At 40.3% G+C, this 21,398-nt stretch overlaps 1 protein-coding gene across 1 annotated transcript in view; it reads left to right on the plus strand.

Moving 5' to 3' along the window:
* Positions 1-1,152: 1,152 nt before the first annotated feature.
* LOC311108682 (low-density lipoprotein receptor class A domain-containing protein 4-like) overlaps positions 1,153-21,398 on the plus strand; it is a gene marked incomplete at its 3' end in the record, with an annotated part of 46,754 nt that continues 26,508 nt past the window's right edge. The window contains exon 1 of the mRNA XM_084151392.1: positions 1,153-1,546. Coding sequence (XP_084007518.1) covers positions 1,450-1,546 — 97 coding nt within the window. The 5' untranslated portion in view covers positions 1,153-1,449. The remainder of the gene's footprint in view (positions 1,547-21,398) is intronic.

Genomic DNA, 21,398 nt, shown 5'->3' on the forward strand with positions numbered 1-21,398 from the left:
AAATCACCCAGAAAGTATACCTCTATATTGATATCACATATATTATCAAGCATTTCACCCATGTTATCCAGATACTGACTGTTAGCACTTGGTGGTCTATAGCAGCTTCCCACCAGAATGGGCTTTAGGTGAGGCAGGTGAACCTGTAGCCATATTACTTAAACAGTATTTAACATGAGATCCTCTCTAAGCTTTACAGGAATGTGGTTCTGAATATAGACCACAACACCGCCCCCATTGGCATTTCTGTATTTTCTGTAAATGTTACAACCTTGTATTGCTACCACTGTATCATCAAAGGTATTATCTAAGTGAGTTTCAGAGATTGTCAGAATATGAATGTCATCTGTTACTAGCATATTATTGATTTCATGAACCTTGTGTCTTAAGCTACATATGTTAACGTGGGCTATTTGTTTTGAGCTGACTTGCCATGGGCTTTTGGTGCTATCAAGACAACTGGGAACTCTGAAAAATACGAGGTCAATATGACTTCAGTGATCTTCAGGTCGGAAAGTTGTAGCTCTAGAAAGAGGCTTGAGTTCCCGAGTTGGAATTACGAGTTGGATGACCGTTCTAAAGATTTTTCCCAGTCGGAGCTTGTTTTTTTCCCCCGAGTTCCCATTTGTCTTGAACGCACTTAAGTCGATAGTCGGAGAGTTCCGAGTTCCCAGTTGTTTTGAACTCGGCATTTGAATGGTGCACCTGGCTCACGCCCTCTAGGCAGCCCGGTCCCAAAACAAATGCAATCAACTTTCACCCAGTGCTGTGTTGAGATGTTGTTTTTTTTTTTTTTTTTTTTTTTTTTTTGTTTGAATGGAATGCAGACAGTTCTACTGATTTCGTTGCAGATGTTATTACAGAAGACAAGACTAGACAGACAGTTACAGTGTGATGTGTAACAGACTGACAGACAGTGTAAAACACGCCTACATGGGCCCCCTGGCGAGGAGCCCTCAATGCAATCACTTTTCACCCGATATAAACTCCTCCCACCGGGGTAACCCGGGCCAGATAAACGAACCCCCTTATTGTCACTACGATACCAGTCTGCTCCCAGTGGCCCCTACCCTCCCCTCCTCTCCTCTCCCCTTCTGGACGTCTGGCTGAAGAGAGTGGCTTCCTTGTTTGGGGGTGGGCCATAGTCGGTGAAGCCAGCCTTCAGCGGATCGGAGAGGTGTTTTCCCCAGTACAGCCGAGAGAGAAAGGAACTACACGGCTAGTTGGATACTGACTCTGTCTGAGAATGCACTAGTCTGAAGAAATGGTATGCAGGTACACTCGAAAACAAATTACTTTAACTTGGTAGCAACATGGATGATGTCGTCGTCAAGGGAATGTGAGCGGGTACCGGAGACAGACTCATGCTGGAAGTTTTGAAGGGCCGACCACGGCGCCTCTTCCCCGGGCCGGTGTTATTACCAGCGTCCCATTTTCCCGGTTAGCCCCATGCCAAACATAACGGTGCCCGGCAGCCCCAACAACAACTCTGATGTCATTTGCTCTTGTAACTGCACCGGTCCCCAGCCGGAGGGAATGGAGATATGTAAGTAGCATTGTAGTGGAAATCGCGTATGACGCTTTGGAAAACGAAGTTATGTCTGTTGTAATACTGTGTTATCGCTATGTTGTTACATTTTACGCATCGATGGCGCACATGTAAACGACGATGTGTTATAAGCGAGAGGTACACATTGTAGGCGATTATTAAATTGTAGGGGATTATTAAACTACAATTCGGTTATGTTTTAGGAACTTTTTGTCAGTCAAATAGTCAAATATCCGTTTTTGGTTGGTGTTCTGGTGTGTTAGCTGTAAGTCGTTTGTGTTTACGTTAGGGTCTTGCTGTCGTCGTTGGGTTATTGACATAGAGTGGCAATAGTTTCTGCAACATACTCCAACATTGTAACACATTTTGACGAAATACACTATGAAGAAAGATATATTACCCTGTTGACAGTTTCATGGGACTTGCTGGGTTACGTTGTTGTGTTGAGATGTTGTTTGAAAGGAATGCAGACAGTTCTACTGATTTCAATGCAGATGTTATTACAGAAGACAGGACTAGACAGACAGTTACAGTGTGATGTGTAACAGACAGACAGACAGTTACAGTGTGATGTATAACAGACAGACAGTTACAGTGTGATGTATAACAGACAGACAGACAAACAGACAGTTACATTGTGATGTGTAACAGACAGACAGCCAGTTACAGTGTGATATATAACAGACAGACAGACAGTTACAGTGTGATGTATAACAGACAGACAGACAGTTACAGTGTGATGTATAACAGACAGACAGACAGTTACAGTGTGATGTATAACAGACATACAGTTACAGTGTGATGTATAACAGACAGACAGACAGTTACAGTGTGATGTATAACAGACAGACAGACAGTTACAGTGTGATGTATAACAGACAGACAGTTACAGTGTGATGTATAACAGACAGACAGTTACAGTGTGATTTATAACAGACAGACAGTTACAGTGTGATGTATAACAGACAGACAGACAGTTACAGTGTGATGTATAACAGACAGACAGTTACAGTGTGATGTATAACCGACAGACAGTTACAGTGTGATGTATAACAGACATACAGTTACAGTGTGATGTATAACAGACAGACAGTTACAGTGTGATGTGTGACAGACAGACAGTTACAGTGTGATGTATAACAGACAGACAGTTACAGTGTGATGTATAACAGACAGACAGTTACAGTGTGATGTGTGACAGACAGACAGTTACAGTGTGATGTGTGACAGACAGACAGTTACAGTGTGATGTGTAACAGACAGAGAGTTACAGTGTGATGTATAACAGACAGTTACAGTGTGATGTATAACAGACAGACAGTTACAGTGTGATGTATAACAGACAGTTACAGTGTGATGTGTGACAGACAGACAGTTAGTGTGATGTATAACAGACAGACAGTTACAGTGTGATATATAACAGACATACAGTTACAGTGTGATGTATAACAGACAGACAGTTACAGTGTGATGTGTGACAGACAGACAGTTACAGTGTGATGTGTGACAGACAGACAGTTACAGTGTGATGTGTAACAGACAGACAGTTACAGTGTGATGTATAACAGACAGACAGTTACAGTGTGATGTATAACAGACAGACAGTTACAGTGTGATGTAAAACAGACAAACAGACAGTTACAGTGTGATGTATAACAGACAGACAGACAGTTACAGTGTGATGTATAACAGACAGTTACAGTGTGATGTATAACAGACAGACAGTTACAGTGTGATGTATAACAGACAGACAGTTACAGTGTGATATATAACAGACATACAGTTACAGTGTGATGTATAACAGACAGACAGTTACAGTGTGATGTGTGACAGACAGACAGTTACAGTGTGATGTGTAACAGACAGACAGTTACAGTGTGATGTATAACAGACAGTTACAGTGTGATGTATAACAGACAGTTACAGTGTGATGTATAACAGACAGACAGTTACAGTGTGATGTATAATAGACAGACAGTTACAGTGTGATGTATAACAGACAGACAGTTACAGTGTGATGTATAACAGACAGTTACAGTGTGATGTATAACAGACAGTTACAGTGTGATGTATAACAGACAGACAGTTACAGTGTGATGTATAATAGACAGACAGTTACAGTGTGATGTATAACAGACATACAGTTACAGTGTGATGTGTAACAGACAGACAGACAGTTACAGTGTGATGTATAACAGACAGACAGACAGTTACAGTGTGATGTATAACAGACAGTTACAGTGTGATGTATAACAGACAGACAGTTACAGTGTGATGTGTGACAGACAGACAGTTACAGTGTGATGTGTAACAGACAGACAGTTACAGTGTGATGTATAACAGACAGACAGTTACAGTGTGATATATAACAGACATACAGTTACAGTGTGATGTATAACAGACAGACAGTTACAGTGTGATGTGTGACAGACAGACAGTTACAGGGTGATGTGTAACAGACAGAGAGTTACAGTGTGATGTATAACAGACAGTTACAGTGTGATGTATAACAGACAGACAGTTACAGTGTGATGTATAACAGACAGTTACAGTGTGATGTATAACAGACAGACAGTTACAGTGTGATGTATAATAGACAGACAGTTACAGTGTGATGTATAACAGACAGACATACAGTTACAGTGTGATGTATAACAGACAGACAGTTACAGTGTGATGTATAACAGACAGACAGTTACAGTGTGATATATAACAGACATACAGTTACAGTGTGATGTATAACAGACAGACAGTTACAGTGTGATGTGTGACAGACAGACAGTTACAGTGTGATGTGTAACAGACAGACAGTTACAGTGTGATGTATAACAGACAGTTACAGTGTGATGTATAACAGACAGACAGTTACAGTGTGATGTATAATAGACAGACAGTTACAGTGTGATGTATAATAGACAGACAGTTACAGTGTGATGTATAACAGACAGACAGTTACAGTGTGATGTATAACAGACAGACAGTTACAGTGTGATGTATAATAGACAGACAGTTACAGTGTGATGTATAACAGACATACAGTTACAGTGTGATGTATAACAGACAGACAGACAGTTACAGTGTGATGTATAACAGACAGACAGACAGTTACAGTGTGATGTATAACAGACAGTTACAGTGTGATGTATAACAGACAGACAGTTACAGTGTGATGTGTGACAGACAGACAGTTACAGTGTGATGTGTAACAGACAGACAGTTACAGTGTGATGTATAACAGACAGACAGTAACAGTGTGATATATAACAGACATACAGTTACAGTGTGATGTATAACAGACAGACAGTTACAGTGTGATGTGTGACAGACAGACAGTTACAGTGTGATGTGTAACAGACAGAGAGTTACAGTGTGATGTATAACAGACAGTTACAGTGTGATGTATAACAGACAGACAGTTACAGTGTGATGTATAACAGACAGTTACAGTGTGATGTATAACAGACAGACAGTTACAGTGTGATGTATAATAGACAGACAGTTACAGTGTGATGTATAACAGACAGACAGTTACAGTGTGACGTGTAACAGACAGACAGACAGACAGTTACAGTGTGATGTATAACAGACAGACAGTTACAGTATGATATACAACAGACAGACAGACAGACAGTTACATGTGATGTATAACAGACAGACAGTTACAGTGTGATGTATAACAGACAGACAGACAGTTACAGTGTGATGTATAACAGACAGACAGTTACAGTGTGATGTATAACAGACAGACAGTTACAGTGTGATGTATAACAGACAGACAGTTACAGTGTGATGTGTAACAGACAGACAGTTACAGTGTGATGTGTAACAGACAGACAGTTACAGTGTGATGTATAACAGACAGACATACAGTTACAGTATGATGGATAACAGACAGACAGTTACAGTGTGATGTGTAACAGACAGACATACAGTTACAGTGTGATGTATAACAGACTGACAGACAGTTACAGTGTGATGTATAACAGACAGACAGTTACAGTGTGATGTATAACAGACAGACAGTTACAGTGTGATGTATAACAGACTGACAGACAGTTACAGTGTGATGTATAACAGACAGACAGACAGTTACAGTGTGATGTATAACAGACAGACAGACAGTTACAGTGTGATGTATAACAGACAGACAGACAGTTACAGTGTGATGTATAACAGACAGACAGACAGTTACAGTGTGATGTGTAACAGACAGAGAGTTACAGTGTGATGTATAACAGACAGTTACAGTGTGATGTATAACAGACAGACAGTTACAGTGTGATGTATAACAGACAGTTACAGTGTGATGTGTGACAGACAGACAGTTACAGTGTGATGTATAACAGACAGACAGTTACAGTGTGATATATAACAGACATACAGTTACAGTGTGATGTATAACAGACAGACAGTTACAGTGTGATGTGTGACAGACAGACAGTTACAGTGTGATGTGTGACAGACAGACAGTTACAGTGTGATGTGTAACAGACAGACAGTTACAGTGTGATGTATAACAGACAGACAGTTACAGTGTGATGTATAACAGACAGACAGTTACAGTGTGATGTAAAACAGACAAACAGACAGTTACAGTGTGATGTATAACAGACAGACAGACAGTTACAGTGTGATGTATAACAGACAGTTACAGTGTGATGTATAACAGACAGACAGTTACAGTGTGATGTATAACAGACAGACAGTTACAGTGTGATATATAACAGACATACAGTTACAGTGTGATGTATAACAGACAGACAGTTACAGTGTGATGTGTAACAGACAGACAGTTACAGTGTGATGTATAACAGACAGTTACAGTGTGATGTATAACAGACAGTTACAGTGTGATGTATAACAGACAGACAGTTACAGTGTGATGTATAATAGACAGACAGTTACAGTGTGATGTATAACAGACATACAGTTACAGTGTGATGTGTAACAGACAGACAGACAGTTACAGTGTGATGTATAACAGACAGACAGACAGTTACAGTGTGATGTATAACAGACAGTTACAGTGTGATGTATAACAGACAGACAGTTACAGTGTGATGTGTGACAGACAGACAGTTACAGTGTGATGTGTAACAGACAGACAGTTACAGTGTGATGTATAACAGACAGACAGTTACAGTGTGATATATAACAGACATACAGTTACAGTGTGATGTATAACAGACAGACAGTTACAGTGTGATGTGTGACAGACAGACAGTTACAGGGTGATGTGTAACAGACAGAGAGTTACAGTGTGATGTATAACAGACAGTTACAGTGTGATGTATAACAGACAGACAGTTACAGTGTGATGTATAACAGACAGTTACAGTGTGATGTATAACAGACAGACAGTTACAGTGTGATGTATAATAGACAGACAGTTACAGTGTGATGTATAACAGACAGACATACAGTTACAGTGTGATGTATAACAGACAGACAGTTACAGTGTGATGTATAACAGACAGACAGTTACAGTGTGATATATAACAGACATACAGTTACAGTGTGATGTATAACAGACAGACAGTTACAGTGTGATGTGTGACAGACAGACAGTTACAGTGTGATGTGTAACAGACAGACAGTTACAGTGTGATGTATAACAGACAGTTACAGTGTGATGTATAACAGACAGACAGTTACAGTGTGATGTATAATAGACAGACAGTTACAGTGTGATGTATAATAGACAGACAGTTACAGTGTGATGTATAACAGACAGACAGTTACAGTGTGATGTATAACAGACAGACAGTTACAGTGTGATGTATAATAGACAGACAGTTACAGTGTGATGTATAACAGACATACAGTTACAGTGTGATGTATAACAGACAGACAGACAGTTACAGTGTGATGTATAACAGACAGACAGACAGTTACAGTGTGATGTATAACAGACAGTTACAGTGTGATGTATAACAGACAGACAGTTACAGTGTGATGTGTGACAGACAGACAGTTACAGTGTGATGTGTAACAGACAGACAGTTACAGTGTGATGTATAACAGACAGACAGTAACAGTGTGATATATAACAGACATACAGTTACAGTGTGATGTATAACAGACAGACAGTTACAGTGTGATGTGTGACAGACAGACAGTTACAGTGTGATGTATAACAGACAGTTACAGTGTGATGTATAACAGACAGACAGTTACAGTGTGATGTATAACAGACAGTTACAGTGTGATGTATAACAGACAGACAGTTACAGTGTGATGTATAACAGACAGACAGTTACAGTGTGACGTGTAACAGACAGACAGACAGACAGTTACAGTGTGATGTGTAACAGACAGACAGTTACAGTGTGATGTATAACAGACAGACAGTTACAGTATGATATACAACAGACAGACAGACAGACAGTTACATGTGATGTATAACAGACAGACAGTTACAGTGTGATGTATAACAGACAGACAGTTACAGTGTGATGTATAATAGACAGACAGTTACAGTGTGATGTATAACAGACAGTTACAGTGTGATGTATAACAGACAGACAGTTACAGTGTGATGTATAACAGACAGACAGTTACAGTGTGATATATAACAGACATACAGTTACAGTGTGATGTATAACAGACAGACAGTTACAGTGTGATGTGTGACAGACAGACAGTTACAGTGTGATGTGTAACAGACAGACAGTTACAGTGTGATGTATAACAGACAGTTACAGTGTGATGTATAACAGACAGTTACAGTGTGATGTATAATAGACAGACAGTTACAGTGTGATGTATAACAGACATACAGTTACAGTGTGATGTGTAACAGACAGACAGACAGTTACAGTGTGATGTATAACAGACAGACAGACAGTTACAGTGTGATGTATAACAGACAGTTACAGTGTGATGTATAACAGACAGACAGTTACAGTGTGATGTGTGACAGACAGACAGTTACAGTGTGATGTGTAACAGACAGACAGTTACAGTGTGATGTATAACAGACAGACAGTTACAGTGTGATATATAACAGACATACAGTTACAGTGTGATGTATAACAGACAGACAGTTACAGTGTGATGTGTGACAGACAGACAGTTACAGGGTGATGTGTAACAGACAGAGAGTTACAGTGTGATGTATAACAGACAGTTACAGTGTGATGTATAACAGACAGACAGTTACAGTGTGATGTATAACAGACAGTTACAGTGTGATGTATAACAGACAGACAGTTACAGTGTGATGTATAACAGACAGACAGTTACAGTGTGATGTATAACAGACAGACAGTTACAGTGTGATATATAACAGACATACAGTTACAGTGTGATGTATAACAGACAGACAGTTACAGTGTGATGTGTGACAGACAGACAGTTACAGTGTGATGTGTAACAGACAGACAGTTACAGTGTGATGTATAACAGACAGTTACAGTGTGATGTATAACAGACAGACAGTTACAGTGTGATGTATAATAGACAGACAGTTACAGTGTGATGTATAATAGACAGACAGTTACAGTGTGATGTATAACAGACAGACAGTTACAGTGTGATGTATAACAGACAGACAGTTACAGTGTGATGTATAATAGACAGACAGTTACAGTGTGATGTATAACAGACATACAGTTACAGTGTGATGTATAACAGACAGACAGACAGTTACAGTGTGATGTATAACAGACAGACAGACAGTTACAGTGTGATGTATAACAGACAGTTACAGTGTGATGTATAACAGACAGACAGTTACAGTGTGATGTGTGACAGACAGACAGTTACAGTGTGATGTGTAACAGACAGACAGTTACAGTGTGATGTATAACAGACAGACAGTAACAGTGTGATATATAACAGACATACAGTTACAGTGTGATGTATAACAGACAGACAGTTACAGTGTGATGTGTGACAGACAGACAGTTACAGTGTGATGTATAACAGACAGTTACAGTGTGATGTATAACAGACAGACAGTTACAGTGTGATGTATAACAGACAGTTACAGTGTGATGTATAACAGACAGACAGTTACAGTGTGATGTATAATAGACAGACAGTTACAGTGTGATGTATAACAGACAGACAGTTACAGTGTGACGTGTAACAGACAGACAGACAGACAGTTACAGTGTGATGTGTAACAGACAGACAGTTACAGTGTGATGTATAACAGACAGACAGTTACAGTATGATATACAACAGACAGACAGACAGACAGTTACATGTGATGTATAACAGACAGACAGTTACAGTGTGATGTATAACAGACAGACAGACAGTTACAGTGTGATGTATAACAGACAGACAGTTACAGTGTGATGTATAACAGACAGACAGTTACAGTGTGATGTGTAACAGACAGACAGTTACAGTGTGATGTGTAACAGACAGACAGTTACAGTGTGATGTATAACAGACAGACATACAGTTACAGTATGATGGATAACAGACAGACAGTTACAGTGTGATGTGTAACAGACAGACATACAGTTACAGTGTGATGGATAACAGACAGACAGTTACAGTGTGATGTGTAACAGACTGACAGACAGTTACAGTGTGATGTATAACAGACAGACAGTTACAGTGTGATGTATAACAGACAGACAGTTACAGTGTGATGTATAACAGACTGACAGACAGTTACAGTGTGATGTATAACAGACAGACAGACAGTTACAGTGTGATGTATAACAGACAGACAGACAGTTACAGTGTGATGTATAACAGACAGACATACAGTTACAGTGTGATGTATAACAGACAGACAGACAGTTACAGTGTGATGTGTAACAGACAGAGAGTTACAGTGTGATGTATAACAGACAGTTACAGTGTGATGTATAACAGACAGACAGTTACAGTGTGATGTATAACAGACAGTTACAGTGTGATGTGTGACAGACAGACAGTTACAGTGTGATGTGTAACAGACAGACAGTTACAGTGTGATGTATAACAGACAGTTACAGTGTGATGTATAACAGACAGACAGTTACAGTGTGATGTGTGACAGGCAGACAGTTACAGTGTGATGTGTGACAGACAGACAGTTACAGTGTGATGTGTAACAGACAGACAGTTACAGTGTGATGTATAACAGACAGACAGTTACAGTGTGATGTATAACAGACAGACAGTTACAGTGTGATGTAAAACAGACAAACAGACAGTTACAGTGTGATGTATAACAGACAGACAGACAGTTACAGTGTGATGTATAACAGACAGTTACAGTGTGATGTATAACAGACAGACAGTTACAGTGTGATGTATAACAGACAGACAGTTACAGTGTGATATATAACAGACATACAGTTACAGTGTGATGTATAACAGACAGACAGTTACAGTGTGATGTGTGACAGACAGACAGTTACAGTGTGATGTGTAACAGACAGACAGTTACAGTGTGATGTATAACAGACAGTTACAGTGTGATGTATAACAGACAGTTAGTGTGATGTATAACAGACAGACAGTTACAGTGTGATGTATAATAGACAGACAGTTACAGTGTGATGTATAACAGACAGACAGTTACAGTGTGATGTATAACAGACAGTTACAGTGTGATGTATAACAGACAGACAGTTACAGTGTGATGTATAATAGACAGACAGTTACAGTGTGATGTATAACAGACATACAGTTACAGTGTGATGTGTAACAGACAGACAGACAGTTACAGTGTGATGTATAACAGACAGACAGACAATTACAGTGTGATGTATAACAGACAGTTACAGTTTTATGTATAACAGACAGACAGTTACAGTGTGATGTGTGACAGACAGACAGTTACAGTGTGATGTGTAACAGACAGACAGTTACAGTGTGATGTATAACAGACAGTTACAGTGTGATGTATAACAGACAGACAGTTACAGTGTGATGTATAACAGACAGTTACAGTGTGATGTATAACAGACTGACAGTTACAGTGTGATGTATAACAGACAGTTACAGTGTGATGTATAACAGACTGACAGTTACAGTGTGATGTATAATAGACAGACAGTTACAGTGTGATGTATAACAGACAGACATACAGTTACAGTGTGATGTATAACAGACAGACAGTTACAGTGTGATGTATAACAGACAGACAGTTACAGTGTGATATATAACAGACATACAGTTACAGTGTGATGTATAACAGACAGACAGTTACAGTGTGATGTGTGACAGACAGACAGTTACAGTGTGATGTGTAACAGACAGACAGTTACAGTGTGATGTATAACAGACAGTTACAGTGTGATGTATAACAGACAGACAGTTACAGTGTGATGTATAACAGACAGTTACAGTGTGATGTATAACAGACAGACAGTTACAGTGTGATGTATAATAGACAGACAGTTACAGTGTGATGTATAACAGACAGACAGTTACAGTGTGATGTATAACAGACAGTTACAGTGTGATGTATAACAGACAGACAGTTACAGTGTGATGTATAATAGACATACAGTTACAGTGTGATGTATAACAGACATACAGTTACAGTGTGATGTATAACAGACAGACAGACAGTTACAGTGTGATGTATAACAGACAGTTACAGTGTGATGTATAACAGACAGACAGTTACAGTGTGATGTGTGACAGACAGACAGTTACAGTGTGATGTGTAACAGACAGACAGTTACAGTGTGATGTATAACAGACAGACAGTTACAGTGTGATATATAACAGACATACAGTTACAGTGTGATGTATAACAGACAGACAGTTACAGTGTGATGTGTGACAGACAGACAGTTACAGTGTGATGTGTAACAGACAGAGAGTTACAGTGTGATGTATAACAGACAGTTACAGTGTGATGTATAACAGACAGACAGTTACAGTGTGATGTATAACAGACAGTTACAGTGTGATGTATAACAGACAGACAGTTACAGTGTGATGTATAATAGACAGACAGTTACAGTGTGATGTATAACAGACAGACAGTTACAGTGTGACGTGTAACAGACAGACAGACAGACAGTTACAGTGTGATGTGTAACAGACAGACAGTTACAGTGTGATGTATAACAGACAGACAGTTACAGTATGATATACAACAGACAGACAGACAGACAGTTACATGTGATGTATAACAGACAGACAGTTACAGTGTGATGTATAACAGACAGACAGACAGTTACAGTGTGATGTATAACAGACAGACAGTTACAGTGTGATGTTTAACAGACATACAGTTACAGTGTGATGTATAACAGACAGACAGTTACAGTGTGATGTGTAACAGACAGACAGTTACAGTGTGATGTGTAACAGACATACAGTTACAGTATGATGGATAACAGACAGACAGTTACAGTGTGATGTGTAACAGACAGACATACAGTTACAGTGTGATGTATAACAGACTGACAGACAGTTACAGTGTGATGTATAACAGACAGACAGTTACAGTGTGATGTATAACAGACAGACAGTTACAGTGTGATGTATAACAGACAGACAGACAGTTACAGTGTGATGTATAACAGACAGACAGACAGTTACAGTGTGATGTATAACAGACAGACAGACAGTTACAGTGTGATGTATAACAGACAGACAGACAGTTACAGTGTGATGTATAACAGACAGACAGACAGTTACAGTGTGATGTATAACAGACAGACAGTTACAGTGTGATGTATAACAGACAGACAGTTACAGTGTGATGTATAACAGACAGACAGACAGTTACAGTGTGATGTATAACACACAGACAGTTACAGTGTGATGTATAACAGACAGACAGACAGTTACAGTGTGATGTGTAACAGACAGACAGACAGTTACAGTGTGATGTATAACAGACAGACAGTTACAGTGTGATGTATAACAGACAGACAGTTACAGTGTGATGTGTAACAGACAGACAGTTACAGTGTGATGTATAACAGACAGACGGTTACAGTATGATATACAACAGACAGACAGACAGTTACAGTGTGATGTATAACAGACAGTTACAGTGTGATGTATAACAGACAGACAGTTACAGTGAGATGTATAACAGACAGACAGACAGTTACATTGTGATGTATAACAGACAGACAGTTACAGTGTGATGTATAACAGACAGACAGTTACAGTGTGATGTATAACAGACAGACAGACAGTTAGTGTGATGTATAACAGACAGACAGACAGTTACAGTGTGATGTATAACAGACAGACAGACAGTTGCAGTGTGATGTATAACAGACAGACAGTTACAGTGTGATGTATAACAGACAGACAGTTACAGTGTGATGTGTGACAGACAGACAGTTACAGTGTGATGTGTAACAGACAGACAGACAGTTACAGTGTGATGTATAACAGACAGACAGTTACAGTGTGATGTGTAACAGACAGACAGTTACAGTGTGATGTATAACAAACAGACAGTTACAGTATGATATACAACAGACAGACAGACAGTTACAGTGTGATGTATAACAGACAGTTACAGTGTGATGTATAACAGACAGACAGACAGTTACAGTGAGATGTATAACAGACAGACAGACAGTTACAGTGTGATGTATAACAGACAGACAGACAGTTACATTGTGATGTATAACAGACAGACAGTTACAGTGTGATGTATAACAGACAGACAGTTACAGTGTGATGTATAACAGACAGACAGACAGTTACAGTGTGATGTATAACAGACAGACAGTTACAGTGTGATGTATAACAGACAGACAGACAGACAGTTACAGTATGATGTATAACAGACAGACAGTTACAGTGTGATGTGTAACAGACAGACAGACAGTTACAGTGTGATGTATAACAGACAGACAGACAGTTACAGTGTGATGTATAACAGACAGACAGACAGTTACAGTGTGATGTATAACAGACAGACAGTTACAGTGTGATGTATAACAGACAGACAGACAGACAGTTACAGTATGATGTATAACAGACAGACAGTTACAGTGTGATGTGTAACAGACAGACAGACAGTTACAGTGTGATGTATAACAGACAGACAGACAGTTACAGTGTGATGTATAACAGACAGACAGACAGTTACAGTGTGATGTATAACAGACAGACAGTTACAGTGTGATGTATAACAGACAGACAGTTACAGTGTGATGTATAACAGACAGACAGACAGACAGTTACAGTGTGATGTATAACAGACAGACAGACAGACAGTTACAGTGTGATATATAACAGACAGACATTTACAGTGTGATGTATAACAGACAGACAGACAGTTACAGTGTGATGTATAACAGACAGACAGTTACAGTGTGATGTATAACAGACAGATAGACAGCTACAGTGTGATGTATAACAGACAGACAGTTACAGTGTGATGTATAACAGACAGACAGTTACAGTGTGATGTATTACAGACAGACAGACAGACAGTTACAGTGTGATGTATAACAGACAGACAGACAGTTACAGTGTGATGTATAACAGACAGACAGCTACAGTGTGATGTATAACAGACAGACAGTTACAGTGTGATGTGTAACAGACAGACAGTTACAGTGTGATGTGTAACAGAAAGACAGTTACAGTGTGATGTGTAACAGACAGACATACAGTTACAGTGTGATGTGTAACAGACAGACATACAGTTACAGTGTGATGTATAACAGACAGACATACAGTTACAGTGTAATGTATAACAGACAGACAGTTACAGTGTGATGTATAACAGACAGACAGTTACAGTGTGATGTATAACAGACAGACAGACAGTTACAGTGTGATGTATAACAGACAGACAGTTACAGTGTGATGTATAACAGACAGACAGACAGTTACAGTGTGATGTATAACAGACAGACAGTTACAGTGTGATGTATAACAGACAGACAGTTACAGTGTGATGTATAACAGACAGACGGTTACAGTATGATATACAACAGACAGACAGACAGTTACAGTGTGATGTATAACAGACAGTTACAGTGTGATGTATAACAGACAGACAGTTACAGTGAGATGTATAACAGACAGACAGACAGTTACATTGTGATGTATAACAGACAGACAGTTACAGTGTGATGTATAACAGACAGACAGTTACAGTGTGATGTATAACAGACAGACAGACAGTTAGTGTGATGTATAACAGACAGACAGACAGTTACAGTGTGATGTATAACAGACAGACAGACAGTTGCAGTGTGATGTATAACAGACAGACAGTTACAGTGTGATGTATAACAGACAGACAGTTACAGTGTGATGTGTGACAGACAGACAGTTACAGTGTGATGTGTAACAGACAGACAGACAGTTACAGTGTGATGTATAACAGACAGACAGTTACAGTGTGATGTGTAACAGACAGACAGTTACAGTGTGATGTATAACAAACAGACAGTTACAGTATGATATACAACAGACAGACAGACAGTTACAGTGTGATGTATAACAGACAGTTACAGTGTGATGTATAACAGACAGACAGACAGTTACAGTGAGATGTATAACAGACAGACAGACAGTTACAGTGTGATGTATAACAGACAGACAGACAGTTACATTGTGATGTATAACAGACAGACAGTTACAGTGTGATGTATAACAGACAGACAGTTACAGTGTGATGTATAACAGACAGACAGACAGTTACAGTGTGATGTATAACAGACAGACAGTTACAGTGTGATGTATAACAGACAGACAGACAGACAGTTACAGTATGATGTATAACAGACAGACAGTTACAGTGTGATGTGTAACAGACAGACAGACAGTTACAGTGTGATGTATAACAGACAGACAGACAGTTACAGTGTGATGTATAACAGACAGACAGACAGTTACAGTGTGATGTATAACAGACAGACAGTTACAGTGTGATGTATAACAGACAGACAGACAGACAGTTACAGTATGATGTATAACAGACAGACAGTTACAGTGTGATGTGTAACAGACAGACAGACAGTTACAGTGTGATGTATAACAGACAGACAGACAGTTACAGTGTGATGTATAACAGACAGACAGACAGTTACAGTGTGATGTATAACAGACAGACAGTTACAGTGTGATGTATAACAGACAGACAGTTACAGTGTGATGTATAACAGACAGACAGACAGACAGTTACAGTGTGATGTATAACAGACAGACAGACATACAGTTACAGTGTGATATATAACAGACAGACATTTACAGTGTGATGTATAACAGACAGACAGACAGTTACAGTGTGATGTATAACAGACAGACAGTTACAGTGTGATGTATAACAGACAGATAGACAGCTACAGTGTGATGTATAACAGACAGACAGTTACAGTGTGATGTATAACAGACAGACAGTTACAGTGTGATGTATTACAGACAGACAGACAGACAGTTACAGTGTGATGTATAACAGACAGACAGACAGTTACAGTGTGATGTATAACAGACAGACAGCTACAGTGTGATGTATAACAGACAGACAGTTACAGTGTGATGTGTAACAGACAGACAGTTACAGTGTGATGTGTAACAGAAAGACAGTTACAGTGTGATGTGTAACAGACAGACATACAGTTACAGTGTGATGTGTAACAGACAGACATACAGTTACAGTGTGATGTATAACAGACAGACATACAGTTACAGTGTAATGTATAACAGACAGACAGTTACAGTGTGATGTATAACAGACAGACAGTTACAGTGTGATGTATAACAGACAGACAGACAGTTACAGTGTGATGTATAACAGACAGACAGTTACAGTGTGATGTATAACAGACAGACAGACAGTTACAGTGTGATGTATAACAGACAGACAGTTACAGTGTGATGTATAACAGACAGACAGTTACAGTGTGACGTATAACAGACAGACAGTTACAGTGTGATGTACATTGGGGAAAAAAAGTATTTAGTCAGCCACCAATTGTGCAAGTTCTCTCACTTAAAAAGATGAGAGAGGCCTGTAATTTTATCATAGGTACACATCAACTATGACAGACAAATTGAGATTTTTTTTTCCAGAAAATCACATTGTAGGATTTTTTATGAATTTATTTGCAGATTATGGTGGAAAATAAGTATTTGGTCACCTACAAACAAGCAAGATTTCTGGCTCTCACAGACCTGTAACTTCTTCTTTAAGAGGCTCCTCTGTCCTCCACTCGTTACCTGTATTAATGGCACCTGTTTGAACTTGTTATCAGTATAAAAGACACCTGTCCACAACCTCAAACAGTCACACTCCAAACTCCACTATGGCCAAGACCAAAGAGCTGTCAAAGGACACCAGAAACAAAATTGTAGACCTGCACCAGGCTGGGAAGACTGAATCTGCAATAGGTAAGCAGCTTGGTTTGAAGAAATCAACTGTGGGAGCAATTATTAGGAAATGGAAGACATACAAGACCACTGATAATCTCCCTCGATCTGGGGCTCCACGCAAGATCTCACCTCGTGGGGTCAAAATGATTACAAGAACGGTTAGCAAAAATCCCAGAACCACACGGGGGGACCTAGTGAATGACCTGCAGAGAGCTGGGACCAAAATAACAAAGCCTACCATCAGTAACACACTACGCCGCCAGGGACTCAAATCCTGCAGTGCCAGACGTGTCCCCCTGCTTAAGCCAGTACATGTCCAGGCCCGTCTGAAGTTTGCTAGAGTGCATTTGGATGATCCAGAAGAGGATTGGGAGAATGTCATATGGTCAGATTAAACCAAAATAGAACTTTTTGGGAAAAACTCAACTCGTCGTGTTTGGAGGACAAAGAATGCTGAGTTGCATCCAAAGAACACCATACCTACTGTTAAGCATGGGGGTGGAAACATCATGCTTTGGGGCTGTTTTTCTGCAAAGGGACCAGGACGACTGATCCGTGTAAAGGAAAGAATGAATGGGGCCATGTATCGTGAGATTTTGAGTGAAAACCTCCTTCCATCAGCAAGGGCATTGAAGATGAAACGTGGCTGGGTCTTTCAGCATGACAATGATCCCAAACACACCACCCGGGCAACGAAGGAGTGGCTTCGTAAGAAGCATTTCAAGGTCCTGGAGTGGCCTAGCCAGTCTCCAGATCTCAACCCCATAGAAAATCTTTGGAGGGAGTTGAAAGTCTGTGTTGCCCAGCGACAGCCCCAAAACATCACTGCTCTAGAGGAGATCTGCATGGAGGAATGGGCCAAAATACCAGCAACAGTGTGTGAAAACCTTGTGAAGACTTACAGAAAACGTTTGACCTGTGTCATTGCCAACAAAGGGTATATAACAAAGTATTGAGAAACTTTTGTTATTGACCAAATACTTATTTTCCACCATAATTTGCAAATAAATTCATTAAAAATCCTACAATGTGATTTTCTGGATTATTTTTTCTCATATTGTCTGTCATAGTTGACGTTTACCTATGATGAAAATTACCGTCCTCTCTCATCTTTTTAAGTGGGAGAACTTGCACAATTGGTGGCTGACTAAATACCTTTTTTCCCCACTGTATAACACAGACAGGTAGTGTTTCAGTGTGATGTGTCATTTCCCCTGGGACCAGGGCCAGACAGCAACACAAGGTGAAAAGAAGGCAGCAGGATATTAGATGGTGAGACGAGTTGAGTTTTTCCCAAAAAGTTATATTTTGGTTTCATCTGACCATATGACATTCTCCCAATCCTCTTCTGGATCATCCAAATGCACTCTAGCAAACTTCAGACGGGCCTGGACATGTACTGGCTTAAGCAGGGGGACACGTCTGGCACTGCAGGATTTGAGTCCCTGGCAGCGTAGTGTGTTACTGATGGTAGGCTTTGTTATTTTGGTCCCAGCTCTCTGCAGGTCATTCACTAGGTCCCCCCGTGTGGTTCTGGGATTTTTGCTAACCGTTCTTGTAATCATTTTGACCCCACGAGGTGAGATCTTGCGTGGAGCCCCAGATCGAGGGAGATTATCAGTGGTCTTGTATGTCTTCCATTTCCTAATAATTGCTCCCACAGTTGATTTCTTCAAACCAAGCTGCTTACCTATTGCAGATTCAGTCTTCCCAGCCTGGTGCAGGTCTACAATTGTGTTTCTGGTGTCCTTTGACAGCTCTTTGGTCTTGGCCATAGTGGAGTTTGGAGTGTGACTGTTTGAGGTTGTGGACAGGTGTCTTTTATACTGATAACAAGTTCAAACAGGTGCCATTAATACAGGTAACGAGTGGAGGACAGAGGAGCCTCTTAAAGAAGAAGTTACAGGTCTGTGAGAGCCAGAAATCTTGCTTGTTTGTAGGTGACCAAATACTTATTTTCCACCATAATTTGCAAATAAATTCATAAAAAATCCTACAATGTGATTTTCTGGAAAAAAAATTCTCAATTTGTCTTTCATAGTTGACGTGTACCTATGATGAAAATTACAGGCCTCTCTCATCTTTTTAAGTGGGAGAACTTGCAGAATTGGTGGCTGACTAAATACTTTTTTCCCCCACTGTATAACAGACAGACAGGTAGTGTTTCAGTGTGATGTGTCATTTCCCCTGGGACCAGGGCCAGACAGCAACACAAGGTGAAAAGAATGCAGCAGGATATTAGATGGTGATTTGGCAGTTAGGCTGGGATGAACTGACGCCATCATGTAACCAAGACACCACTGTCACTGTCTGCTATGGTCTGTCTGGTCTGGTCCTGGCACCACTGTCACTGTCTGCTATGTTCCTGGTCTGGTGTGTTCTAGTGCTCCATGTCATCTTGCCAGGAAAGGACACAATGAAGTCTAACATAGCTAGTTGAGAGTATTTTATTATACCATAGATAATGTTTTGTTGTGCAACCTTCTTTAGAAAGAAGTATGATGTTTATTGACCTGTCTTCACATGTAGGCCACGTCCACTGGCAGGCAGACTGGTGTCAGTGTTGTAGTGTTCAGGTGTGGAGGTGACACACACTAGTTGACCCTCACTCCCATACCAATATTAGTTAGGTTCCCTCATTTCCCTGTCCAGTGCACAGCTGGCTTTGATGTGTGTTGGTGTTTATGGGGTTAGAGAGTCTGTTTCTGTTAGTAATGTAGAATAATGAGTCTCTTGTACATTCATTCTAAACCAGAGTGCTGAAGTCAAACCCAGCTCTGTGTTACTAGCTAACTGTCATTAGTTTCACAGGGAGTTTCCACATTGGTTAGACTCTCTCAATGGAGCCTTGTTTTGTTCAGTAGATTCAGCCTGGCTTGTTTCTGGCTCTGTGGGCTGCAGTGGGATCTGGCTCTGTGTCTGGATCTGTGTCTGGCTCTGTGGGCTGCAGTGTGATCTGGCTCTGTGGGCTGCAGTGTGATCTGGCTCTGTGTCTGGCTCTGTGTCTGGCTCTGTGGGCTATAGTGTGTTTGGCTCTGTGTTTGGCTCTGTGTCTGGCTCTGTGTCTGGCTATGTGGGCTATAGTGTGTCTGGCTCTGTGTCTGGCTCTGTGTCTGCCTCTGTGGGCTATAGTGTGTCTGCCTCTGTGGGCTATAGTGTGTCTGCCTCTGTGGGCTATAGTGTGTTTGGCTCTGTGTCTGGCTCTGTGTCTGGCTCTGTGTCTGGCTGTGTCTGGCTCTGTGGGCTATAGTGTGTCTGACTCTGTGTCAGGCTCTGTGTCAGGCTCTGTGTCAGGCTCTGTGTCTGGCTCTGTGGGCTATAGTGTGTCTGGCTCTGTGTCTGGCTCTGTGTCTGGCTCTGTGTCTGGCTGTGTCTGGCTCTGTGGGCTATAGTGTGTCTGACTCTGTGTCAGGCTCTGTGTCAGGCTCTGTGTCAGGCTCTGTGTCTGGCTCTGTGGGCTATAGTGTGTCTGGCTCTGTGTCTGGCTCTGTGTCTGGCTGTGTCTGGCTCTGTGGGCTATAGTGTGTCTGACTCTGTGTCAGGCTCTGTGTCAGGCTCTGTGTCAGGCTCTGTGTCAGGC

This window comes from Coregonus lavaretus, assembly GCF_964263955.1.
Source record: "Coregonus lavaretus genome assembly, chromosome: 3".
Classification (NCBI taxonomy): Eukaryota; Metazoa; Chordata; class Actinopteri; order Salmoniformes; family Salmonidae; genus Coregonus; species Coregonus lavaretus.